Below are 12,738 nucleotides of genomic sequence, written 5' to 3'. Positions count from 1 at the left end.
CCGCCTCTCTCCGGCACAGACAGATGGACGGTGTCCTCTCCGTAACCACCAGTGGGTGGCTGGTGGTTGTAATAAATAGTTTATATCTCCGCTCTGCAATAATCACATCTCAGTAAATAAATACACAATGTTTAAAATGACTATATTTGCTGTTTCATTAAAAGCAAAGCTACAGGTCACAGGAGGAGGGAACCCTGAGCTAGGGAAAACCACTCAATGAAAGCCGCGTAAAAAGTACCACTTTGGGCCATGGCTCTCAGAATACAGTCTGGGCAGCTGGAGAGCAGATCCTTTCAGAAAACCCGTGGGGCACACACCACCTCCACGATGCTAAGACTTCTGTGCTATTCGGAGTCTTTCTTACGCGTCCAGGGGGGTTTCCCGAGGCTCCACCATATGTGACATCGTCACTCTGTCAGCAGACAGAATATATGCCTGCATGTGCCTGTATTCTAACACTTCTCATTTTATTATTTTATATATATTTTTATTGATTTCAAAGAGGAAGAGAGAGGGAGAGAGAGATAGAAACATCAATGATGATAGAGAATCATTGATCAGCTGCCTCCAACACATCCCCCACTGGGGATGGAGCCTACAATCTGGCATGTGCCCTTGACTGGAATCGAACCCAGGATCCTTCTGTCTGTAGGCCGATGCTCTATCCACTGAGCCAAACCAGCTAGGGTGTGACACTTCTCATTTTAAACTTCTCATGGTAAGTATTTGACAGACATGTCCCATATAGTCAAAGTTTTTGAGGATCCTAAAGAATTTTTCAGAGTATAAAGAAATCTTGAGACAAAAAAGTTTGAGAATTATTGCCTTAGGGCAGGGGTGGGGAGCCTTTCTCTGCCAAGGGCCATTGGATATTTATAACACCATCCTCAGGCCAGACAAAGCTATCCACATAGAAATTAGCCTGCTCTATTTGGTCAAACATTCAATGAACTCACCCCTGATGCCTTGGCAGGGCCAGACCAAAGGATTTCTCAGGCCTTATATGGCCCGTGGGCCGGACGTTTCCCATGCCTTAGGGGATGAACCTCAACTGAAAGGAAGACCTTACCAAACTCCCTCCCATTTCACACAAAGAAACTGAATCAGGTGTCGTGAGGACAGTGACTGTGTCTGTCTTGCTCATTGTTTTCTCCTCAGAGGCTAGCACAGTGCCAGGCACATGGTAGATATTAGAATCCTATATAATAAAAGCCTAATATGCTAAGTGTCTGGTTGACTGGTCAGCCATTCAACCAATCAAAGCATAATATGCTAATGATATGCTAAGGCTGCTCAACCACTTGCTATGACATGCACTGACCACCAGGGGGCAGACGCTCTGACCAGTAGGTTAGCATGCTGCTGGGGTTTGGCTGATCGGGACTGAGTGAGATGGTCTGGACATGTCCTGGAGTCCTCCCACGGTCCCTCCCCACTGGCCAACCTCCTGCATCCCTCCCTGGCCCTGATCGTGCACCGGTGGGGTCCCTCGGCCTGGCCTGCACCCTCTCGCAATCTGGGACCCCTCAGGGAATGTTGGAGAGCCGGTTTCAGCCCAATCCCGCAGGCCAGGCCGAGGGACCCCACTGGTGCACAAATTCGTGCACCGGGCCTCTAGTATCTCATAAAGCAGTCCATGAGTTAGTATGCGCACACTCACAGGTGAGGTCTCTGCAGACTGCCTTAATCAGGGTCACACAACTGTCAGCCACAGAGTCAGGCTATCTCCGTGTTCTGTGCCTGGACTGTTGGTCCCTAGCTCACGGATACTTCGGTTTTTGTTGGTTTTTGTTCTACAATCTGTTGAAAGTAGATAATCAGGTCTCGTCCATGGGAGATGGCTGTTATGTGAGTTGGGCTCCATGGGGCTTGTTCCCAGCCGTAAGCATAACCAGCATCGAGTGATACCAATGTGCAGGCAACGGCAAGGGTGCTCAGCTAAAGTAGAACTTTCTGGGTTTTCCCCACAACAGAGCTGCAATTAGGATCCGTTCTTATTCTAATTTCTGGTTTCGGCCTCCTTCCTTTGGCCACAGCATGGAGCTAAGGTGTCTTTACATGACTGCGCCCAGGAGTCCCCAGACTGTAAAGAGTAAACATTTTTGAGGGAAATATACTTTATACTCTCTTTATAAAGTATATGCAATACACTCTATACCCCTCCCCTGGCGTTTGTAGCAGAGGCGAGAGACACCTGCCTGCCCCCTGCTCAGAGTCACAGAAGGCTAAGGCCGCCCAGGACAAGGAGGGCCAGGGCAGGACAAACGCGAGGCTTGGGAAGGCTGCCCTGGCCACTTCCACGTGAGCTCCTGTGAGAAACACTTCCAGAGACGGCCACCCCGAGACCAGGCCACAGCCGGCCCCCAAGCTCTCCTCTGCTCAGGCCTCACGGGGACCTGCCCCCTGCTCCCCCTGAGCGGGAGGCCCCGCAGTCAGGGCGGGTCCTACAGCTGGGGCCCGGCTGCCTGGGCCCTGGGGACCGTGCAATCCCTGCCACTGGGAAAGGAAGGCGTGCTCTTCAGTCCTTCACACACTCATTCAGGACTGACCTTTACTGGAGCCGGCGAGACGTCGCTGATTCTCGTCGTTCACGGTGGTGACGGTCCACAGTCAGGGCCCCACTGGAGAGGGGACCCCGAGCCCCCACGCCTGGGGCGGTGCAGGCAAGGCTCCCGTTCTCGCCCACTGACCAGGGCGTAACCGAGCTTTATAGGAGCTCCTGTGGGAAGAGATCTTACTTAATAGGCCTTACTGATTCATTAGCATTGAACTCCAGGCCCAAAGCACTGTGACTCAAGTCTGAAGAAAGCTTGTCTAACACTCATTGTTCCATAAGGAAATTTTTTCCTGTCATATCACAACCTCCTTTTTTAAAAAAATGTGGTAAAATATAAGTAACATAAATGTGGCCATTTCACCAGGTGCGTGTGCAGTTCAGGGGCACGCAGTGCATTTACACGCGGGGCAGCCGTCACCGCCGCCCCTGCCAGGGCTGTGACTGCCCAGTGCAGTGTCCCCAGCCCCCCCGCGCCCCACCCCCGCCTCCAGCCACCCTCCTCCCCCCCCTTCCCTGTGGAGCACGCACTTCAGCAGGGTCTTGGGGGCCATTTATTGCAGCAGAATCACCCCTGAAAAGGGCACACCGATGTGAGAAAGACGGCACGAAGCGGGCTGCGAAGAGCACTGTGTCCAGCAGGGGAGCCGCGGCCAGGCCTGGTGACCCCCCTGGGACCCGTGTCGGAGCCTCAACATGCTCGCCACTCTGCGCTGACCACGGAAGCCCCTGAATATCGACGTGAGGGTCGATAAAGAGAAATCAGTCTTAGCAAGCGGCACACTGGCCACTATGGAATCCATGAGTAGGCGAGGCTGGCCATCTGGGGAAGCGACAGCCTCTGCTTATTTATTCCGAGAAGCAAGAGCAGGACTGCAGCGCCCGCCGCCCGCCGCCCGCCGGGAACATCTTGTTTGCCTCGAGGCCGGCGGGGTGGCCGTGCGTGGTGGCCGTTGGCAGCTACCCCTGCGGCGGTTCTGGTTCCTGCGGAGGATAAAGTTAAGCACAGCCCAAACCCCTCTGCGTGAAACAAAAACCAGGCACTCCGTCCCATTATCAATCACTTGCGATATGACAGGCGCTGTATTCAGCAATTTACATGCATTATTAAGTTACACTCCCCAAAACTGCGCGAGGGCACCGACGGCGCTGGCACATCCATTATCGTGTAGTTAGGAGTGGCAGGTGAGACTTGAACTCAGGGCGGTGTGGCTCCAGAGCCCAGCTCCGCAATTCTAATTTTTTAAAAAAAGGTTCGACTACTCATGTTACACTTATGATAATATTATAAAGATTCATACGTTCAAAAATAAATTTACCAAACAAAGCCTTGTAAGGCTGGTCTTACACTGGCCTAGAACAAGGAGGATCTGAAATCCTCTGGGCATCTGGCTTGTGTCTGGTTTTCCTTAATCTTTAACGATGGGCAGATCTAATGCATTATGTAAGGCCATTTTTTTCTCAAGAGATGTAGATGCCTCTTAAGAATTTGATGAAAATGCATTAACTTTTCAGGCTACTGAGTTGCATTTTAGTGCACTGAGGCAGTAAGTGGACAATGTGCAAAGGTGATAGTGACCTAAAATTAATAAATATTTGATATTAACCATGGCACTCTCTTGGGGGTAAAAAGAGTAACGGATTAGCTCTCTTAGGAGCCCTGAGCTTCCCCGAGAGGAGTGGGGGGACAGCCCTGCTTCTTGCTGGCGGGGCTGCTGGGCTCCTGGCCCCGAAACTCAGGGGGTGAGTGCAATCCCTGCAGGGGCCGCTCAGGTGTAGAGCACAGAACCCCGCCTCTGCTCCCTGACCCCCCCCCCCCCCCGTTCCCCGACAAGCCCCGCCAGGTGTCTGCCCTCTGGTCAAAATGAGAAATGGCAAAGGGGTGCAAACCCATCACAGTATTGGGGGGAATGGGTGCCCTTTGACGGTGGAGCGCTTCCCTTGAGTGCTCACAATATTCTGACATAATTTCTGGGGGACAGAGACCACATGTCTTGCTTTTACCACTGGCATCTGAGGCGGATGTAGTAGGTGCTATGTTGCTTGTCAGAAAGTCCACTACTTTTTTTATTCTAAGTTCAGGAATTTTCTACTGGCTCACAATATGCTCTTGGTAATAAACTATGAAGCAGTACATCTTCTGAGAGATATTCGTCTGTAATTTTAGAATAGGAAATAACAATAGTAAATAATAAAAAAAATGAGCACTATTTTTATATGAATAAAATATATTAAATTATTTAAAAATAATTCCATGTGCACTGTAACATGATAAGTATGATTTTCAACATGTGCTAAAAATGTAGTCAGGAAAAAAGTTTCTCAAATTAGAGCTGAAAACCTTTTACTAGTATGACAACCGTGACTTTCATCCAGGTCTTCCTAATTTAAATTTACATTCTCCTAATTCCACAGGACTGAAAATAATGTAATACAACAAATAATTTTTTTTTTTACTTCAAATGCTTGCTTAAATAGCATACAATAATTTTTAATTCTTGAGGAAGTAACATTTCAGCTTGTAAAATATGAAGTGTAAACTGAGACTTACTTGTTTCAATTATAACTGAAGAGTCCCACATGTACAGATGAATCAGACTGAAGTGCAGTTGATGTTATTGTTTACATACTTTCATTTCTCAACTGTCACCTCTCCCTCCGCTGATCTGTAGATTTCCTTCTTTTATGAAGCACGCAGAGGCACCGCCCGCCCTGGCCTGTAACAGAACACTGCGTGGGGACTTGTGACAGACAGGGTTTAACCTCTGACAGCGAGATTCATTGTGGAGCAGGAGCCAATCACAGGTCCTGACGACACTGGTCTCATCCGAGTCGGAATATAAAAAGCCACTTGGAAGACAGCGTGCAAGATTCCCTGGGTGGCCACTGGCGTCTCCGACTGTCCAGGCATTCCCCTTTGCTTGGCATTACTCAAAAGCAAAGGAGGAGAAGGAGCAGGAAAAGACCGCACAGCTTCTACATCATGCAAAAGCTGCAAGTCTATGTGTCCATTTACCTGTTCATGCTGATCGTCGCCGGCCCCGTGGACCTGAGTGAGAACGGCGAGCAGAAAGGCGATGTGGAGAAAGAGGGGCCGTGCAACGCGTGCACCTGGAGGCAGAACACGAAGTCTTCCCGAATAGAAGCCATAAAGATCCAGATCCTCAGCAAACTGCGCCTGGAAACAGCGCCCAACATCAGCAAGGAAGCCATCCGGCAGCTCCTGCCCCGGGCCCCGCCGCTGCGGGAGCTCATCGACCAGGACGACGTGCAGCGGGACGGCGGCAGCGAGGGCTCCCTGGAGGAGGACGACTACCACGCCACCACGGAGACGGTCATCGCCATGCCCACAGCACGTGAGTAGCCGCCCGCACGGCCTGGCCGGCTGCCCGCCGGGTGTGTGAGGCACGGCCTGTGCTCAGGCTCTAACAAGCCGGGGTTTTATGTAAGTAGGAGGGACCACAGCTTTGTTTCCTCAGGATTTCATGAGACTCAGATCTGAAAGTGCTCGCCACGCATTCACGGTGCTTAGTGGGATGTGGCAGAGGTACCATGCCAGGCTGCCACAGTCACCAGCACCAAGGCCACTAGGAGAGGAGCTACAAGCCACGTTACAACTCACATACAACCCATGCTTGCATTTGCTTGCTTGAAACACGCATGTCTAGTGATGAGGCTTTTCACTGAGAACAGGGATGGGGGTGGGGAGGTGGGGGGAGGGGGGGCTGTACGTCTAAGCCCAGCTGAGCATTTGCTGGCCACCTGGAATGACTCCTGGAATTCAAAACCATTCCCCACAGGGTGTCTGTGTTCTTCGCAATTAAGCTATTTAATTTTAAAAGCGATTACACTGGAGAGTATGAGAAAGTATTTCTTAAATGCAGTATATTAAAACGTGCAATGACAAAGCAAACACAGCATAATGATGATCAAGCACTAATTATCGGGAAATGCCTAAGAAATAAACGCTTCAGCCGAGTAGGTTATGGCTCACCAAGCCCTGCTTGAAGCTGGACCACAGCGCTATGGCTGCAAGCCTCCGGCCTGCACATTTCCAGGCAGGCACACTGCCTAAGAACTTCTAAAATATTGTCCAACTCTTCGGGGCGGGAGGACGACTATCTGTGGTATCTACCTTGCTCCTGAAAGAGAATATATGTCATACAACTCCTTCTGCAGTCAGTTCAAAACTACAGTCCAAGGAAGGGAGCCAGGCACCTTCACAGAAGCACGACCAGAACGACTGGGTGCCGTGTGTCTGCGGGTCTTGCCTTATACAGTGCTTTCTGCCCTTTACACCGGGCTCGAGACAGGTTCGAAATATTGTTCTCCCTGTCCAGTCATCAGGTGATAATGCAACTAAGGCTTTTCCTTGAAGACTCCGTTATCAGCTGGTCCCGGAGCAGATCTGCCTTATTTATAAACTATCTCAGGGAAACCAAGAGGAGAAACATTTCCAACGGCTTCTGCTCACACCGACAGCCTGGCACCAAAGACGCGCTTTCTAACTTTTCAAACAGCCCCAAGTTAACCTTTAACTAATTACCTGCCTGGGTTCGATCTTTTAAAACGCTATTCCAGAGCCCACACGTAGCCGATGTCCTGTATTTTCTGCTCACTGCCCAGGCTCGGCTGCGGCTCAGTGTCTTGTCCCCAGGTAATTCCGGCCTGGGGGGAGGGTTCCTCCTCCAGACTGATTGGTACAGCTGCTCAGTAAGTGTAACTGCTCAGATTCCCAAAGAATTCTAAGTGGATGTTCCTCCACGGTGTCTCTTGTTCTCTCTAATCATCATCATTTTAAAACCTCATCCGCTGTTCGTTCCTTCTCAGGGTTTCCCCGAGTCCACAGTTCTCTGGAAAGAGAGCAGATTCCTCATAAACAGCTGAAAAAACATCTAAAAAATTCTGAAGAACTAGAGTCATTCTTTTCTTGGATATTTTTCTGAGTTATGAATGAAATCCTACAGTTTTTCATCTTAAAAGACTAAATATACATTCATTAATCCAATAGAAAAAAATACTCACCAGTTAATATGAAAGGGTTTCTTCATTTTTTTAATGAGAAGTAATTTCAGTAACTTTCTGATTCATTTTTTAGCTGATCTTCTGACGCAAGTGGAAGGAAAACCCAAATGCTGCTTCTTTAAGTTCAGCTCTAAAATACAATTCAATAAGGTGGTCAAGGCCCAGCTGTGGATCTACCTGAGGCCCGTCAAGACGCCCACGACGGTGTTTGTGCAAATCCTGAGGCTCGTCAAGCCCATGAAAGACGGGACGAGGTACACGGGAATCCGATCCCTGAAACTCGACATGAGCCCGGGCGCTGGCATTTGGCAGAGCATCGATGTGAAGACCGTGTTGCAAAACTGGCTCAAACAACCCGAATCCAACTTGGGCATTGAAATCAAAGCTTTAGATGAGAATGGCGGTGATCTTGCGGTGACCTTCCCGGGACCGGGAGAGGATGGGCTGGTAAGTGATGAGAGAAAGCGGCATTCCCACAGCCTCGTTAGGTTTTCATCAGAACGGGAACAAGTCAGAGTGAGAAAGAGCCACCGACTCCTATGCTCACAAGCCAAGCACAGGTATCCTAGCCCTGTACCCAATAAAAGTGGGTCTCTAATTTCATGCCCCGTGGAATAGCCTCTTGATACTTTTACTTTGCATCAGGATTTTCTTTTAAAAAGGTACTTAACTTCTTAGGCAGTTCTTTTGAACTGAGACTGGATATGTTCTACATGATTCTATGAATACAAACATGAAATCTTCATAGTGGATTTGAGTACATATCCAAGAAATTTAAACGCCCCCTCCCCTACCCCAGTGTGCAATGTGTTGAATCTTTCTGCCTTAATAAAGCATTAAAAAAGGAGCTTTATAAGTTATAATTAAAATAAAATGCTTTTTATTTATAGCAATGAACTAAGTACAATAGGCTTAGTCTTATACACTATGTTAAAGGTCCCTCATAAGTGTGTTCATTATTTTGTAGGCTGTTAGTGCAAATGTATATGTAGATTACTTTGTGACTCATGCTAATAAAATTTAATGCTCAGGCTAGTTACCCTGAGCTGCCTAGTTTATTTCTGAGCTGCCTTACCATTCAAGAGTAAATATTCAAGAGGTTACTTAGGGTATGCCAACTAATTTCATATTAGACCAAGGAGATGACAATGCCCTCTATGTTATAAAAATTAATAAAAACAACTTTAAAACCTAGTGTAAATTTAGAGCTACTCAGTTTCTGTTTACTTATGCTTGTGTTTACAAAAATGGATTAATGTGACCGTATTTTCACTTCCATCTATTGATATAATTTACAACAAAAGATTATCCTTGCAAGCAATAAATGTTGCCTTTTTAATTTTCTTACTAAGTGGTATTAAGTAAGCTCTACTTTAATGAAAACATATTCTTAAAGAAAATATTCAGTTTTCCAAATGACCTATTTTTCTTTAAATATGCTACATAAAATGTTATTGACTCTCAAAATGATATTACTGTTTTTATAATCTTAAATAACAATGACTGGTAGGTCTCGATTTTGGTATAGGATAAGAATCATTATTCATTATTTGAGAAAGTGTTCTTTTTAGAAGTAGCATTTTAATGATCAGAGTTGGTGATGTGATAGATGTTAGTTATTATTAAACAGTTGGTTAATATGACATATTCCTTAGAGTTTTTCATGTAGAAAGAAAAAGTCTCAAATGTATGAAAAGATTGGTGCGGGGGAAGGGTTAGAAAATGATTGTTTAAATATCTGATTAGAAACATCTTTCAGTGAAAGAATGAAGGAAATGTTATTGGACCTTTTTCTGCATCTGCCCCTCCTTCTCATAGAGTTTCTCTTTCTAACCCACTGATACCACCTCCTTCACCACCCTCCCTTCCCTTTCCCATTCCAATGCACACAGTGCTGGGGGTGACTACTCGGTTCTGCTTTCAGACCCACATTCCCTGAATGAAGCATGGGGGAGTGTGCCTACCTCCCCAGGAGTCCGCAGACAGAGCCCACATATTTGATCAACAAGAGAGAAGAGAGGGCGTAACCTAACCTCTTCCCTCTCCCCTCTCTCCCTTTCTTCTCATAAATATTCTATAAATATTTTCAGAGCATCCACTAAATGCTGTATTGCTGTTGAATACTTTTGAGCCATAGGGAAGAATCAATCCTAATGTAAATTAAAATTCCCTAATTCGGTGCCTTTTAAAAATAAACGTGTCACAAGCAAAAGGATTCGTTTTTCTTCCATAATGACTTCTCGAGAGAGGCAAGTGTCTCAGGACCTATGGATGGTACTGACTGCTCTTTCTCTTTTACCCAGAATCCCTTTCTGGAAGTCAAGGTAACAGACACACCAAAAAGATCCAGAAGAGATTTTGGCCTTGACTGTGACGAGCACTCAACGGAGTCGCGGTGCTGCCGTTACCCTCTGACTGTGGATTTCGAAGCTTTCGGATGGGATTGGATTATTGCCCCCAAAAGATATAAGGCCAATTATTGCTCTGGAGAGTGTGAATTTGTATTTTTACAAAAATATCCTCATACTCATCTGGTACACCAAGCGAACCCCAGAGGCTCAGCAGGCCCCTGCTGTACTCCCACAAAGATGTCTCCCATTAATATGCTGTATTTTAATGGCAAAGAACAAATAATATATGGGAAAATTCCGGCCATGGTAGTAGATCGCTGTGGGTGTTCATGAGATTGATATTTGGTTCGTACCTTTCTAAAACATGGAAGGCCTTCCCCTCAGCAATTTTGAAACTGTGAAATCATGTGCCACAGGCTCTACGCCTACAGTATGCGACAGTCACATAAGCACACACCGCAGGACACGAACTAAAAGCGAGAATATATGCAATGATTGGCATTTAACCATCGAAATAAATCGCACACTAGAAGCTCTATGATTCCCAGAGTTTTGAACTAGGAGGTAAATTACACTTACGTTCGTATATTCAGCACGACACACGCGGGTCGATGCGAGCAGCTCTCCTTGCGCCTAGTGAACGAAAGGGGTGCTGTAAAGTTCATTGTCTAGAGTGTCATTCAGTAGCCACACAAAGCCCATATGTAGTGTTGGTGAAATGCAGCGCTGTTGTGTCCATCCTTTAAATCACCCTTACACGCTTGAGTTTATATTGTCTGCTAGAATACTTGGTAAGATGAAGTCCACAGAACTAGGGGTGGGACACGGTATGCAAGCTCCCGTTCCTGTGTTCATTGGTTCAGTACAGTCACAATCCACGCCGATGGTGCTAATGCAACAGACCGAACGGCTGATGTTACCAGGTGATCAAGTGAAAACATTCAGCAAGATAAAGAGCTATTCCTTTCTTCAGGCACACTTTCATAGACCTCCAAATGGGAATGCGTTTTCTTTAGTACAAGAAGAACCATTTTTGTAGTATACTTGGAGAAACTGATTTATCTTAAAAGGTAGCCAAAAAGTATTCATTTCTATCAAAATTTCCAAATTACAAAAATTTAAAAATGACAGCCTGCCTTTGCAACACTGCAGTTTTTATGATAAAATCATAAAAATGACAGATTCTATCAATATTGTATAAAAGACTTTGAAACAACTGCATTTATATAATGTGTATACAATATTTTTTTGTAAATAAGTGTCTCCTTTTTTATTTACTTTGGTATATTTTTACAGTAAAGGCATTTCAAATTAAGTATTAAGGCACAAAGACATGTCTCATATGACAGAAAAGCAACTGCTTATACTTCAGAGAAATTAGCAAATAAAATAGTGGTCTTAAAACTCCATACGCTAATGGTTAGATGGTTATATTACAATCATTTTCTATTTTTTTACATTATAAACATTCACTTATGGATTGATGATGGCTGTATAATGTGAATGTGAAATTTCCATGGTTTACTGTCATTGTACTCAAATTTCAACGTTCCATTATTTTAGTACTTATAAATATTACTAAGCATACCAAAATGACTGCATTCTATCACCTGAAATACAGAATAATAAGCTGATGATATCTTAACAAGAACTGTTAACTTTATAATTCAATAATGAATATATTTCTGCATATATTTACTTTTGTTTTGTAAATTAGAATTTTGTTAATCAAATTCATTGTACTTATGATTAAGTGAAATTATTTCTTACATGTAATGTGTAGAAACAATATAAATTATATTAAAGTGTTTTCACCTATTCTGAAAGACACAACAGTTTTATGTGATGAGGATTAATTCTAGATTTCTGGTTTTTACTTTATTATTAAAGTCAAATGGTTCAGCACAAAAGTTTGCTTTGGGACTGTTAGGTCTGCTCCTCTGGCTCTCATGAGTGAAATTTCTGTTCATTTGGTCCTAGTCAAGTTGCTTGACACACACAAAAGCAAGAACTAGCTTTATCTGTTTCATTTCTCTTTATCGTGACCTGAAAACTATTTATATGTTTTCATAGGTTCAATTTCCAAACGATGGCAGTTGGCAGGGTGCGTGGTCCTAGAGTTACAGGCCTGCTGCAGCCACGGGACATGGGAGGCTGCCTCGCTCCCTCGCACTCAGTGACCCCGGCACATTCCTCCGGGCCGTGTGGCACCCATTTCCAAGTGGATTGAAAAACAATGATGAGGTGCCTGGGCATCCGAGGGCAGCCGTGCGCCCGTCTTCCCGACCTGAATCCCTTCTCCACCCCCGCAGTGTAGTGACGTGGCTGTCAGTAGTCGCAGGTGGTTAACATGCCATCTAGTGCCATGGTTCCTAAATGCTAATTTGTCATTCACATGAAGGTAATTTTTAACCTTCAGTGATGTTACAGCCATTTCCACTCCTTTTGCTAATGTCACACTGGGAAGGCGGGCGCTCAGAGGGCTGCCCCTGTGGGGGTGAGGCCACTGGCAGGTGCACACACTGGGACCTGCCTCTTCAGGACCTGAATATTCATGACCCATAGTCTAGGTCATAGGCCCATGAATGTGCCTTAGGCTGGAATACAGATAGCTGGAGACCTTGACCTCTGTGGGGGGGTGTGAGGAAGGAGCACCCGCCATTTCCTAGGAGCCACTCCCAATCATTAGAGTCACTTTACCTGGGCCCAGGGTCCCATCACCAGCTGTCCCGGGGTGGCCCTCTCTCGAGGCTGACAGGCCATGAGAGGAGGCGTCGGGACCCTGTCTGTGATGGGCCCGCGCACTCT

General features: G+C 45.9%; 1 protein-coding gene across 1 annotated transcript; it reads left to right on the top strand.

Annotated features, from left to right (window-relative positions):
• Window positions 1-5,405: 5,405 nt before the first annotated feature.
• MSTN (myostatin) lies at window positions 5,406-12,355 on the top strand. Its single transcript, XM_059702564.1, has 3 exons — window positions 5,406-5,910; window positions 7,653-8,026; window positions 9,883-12,355. The coding sequence occupies exons 1-3, from the start codon at window positions 5,538-5,540 to the stop codon at window positions 10,261-10,263; spliced, it is 1,128 nt and encodes a 375-aa protein (XP_059558547.1). The 5' UTR covers window positions 5,406-5,537; the 3' UTR covers window positions 10,264-12,355.
• Window positions 12,356-12,738: the final 383 nt, after the last annotated feature.

This window comes from Myotis daubentonii, chromosome 7 (genome assembly GCF_963259705.1).
Source record: "Myotis daubentonii chromosome 7, mMyoDau2.1, whole genome shotgun sequence".
In the NCBI taxonomy this organism is placed as follows: Eukaryota; Metazoa; Chordata; class Mammalia; order Chiroptera; family Vespertilionidae; genus Myotis; species Myotis daubentonii.
This window is presented reverse-complemented; position numbering and strand designations above follow the sequence as displayed.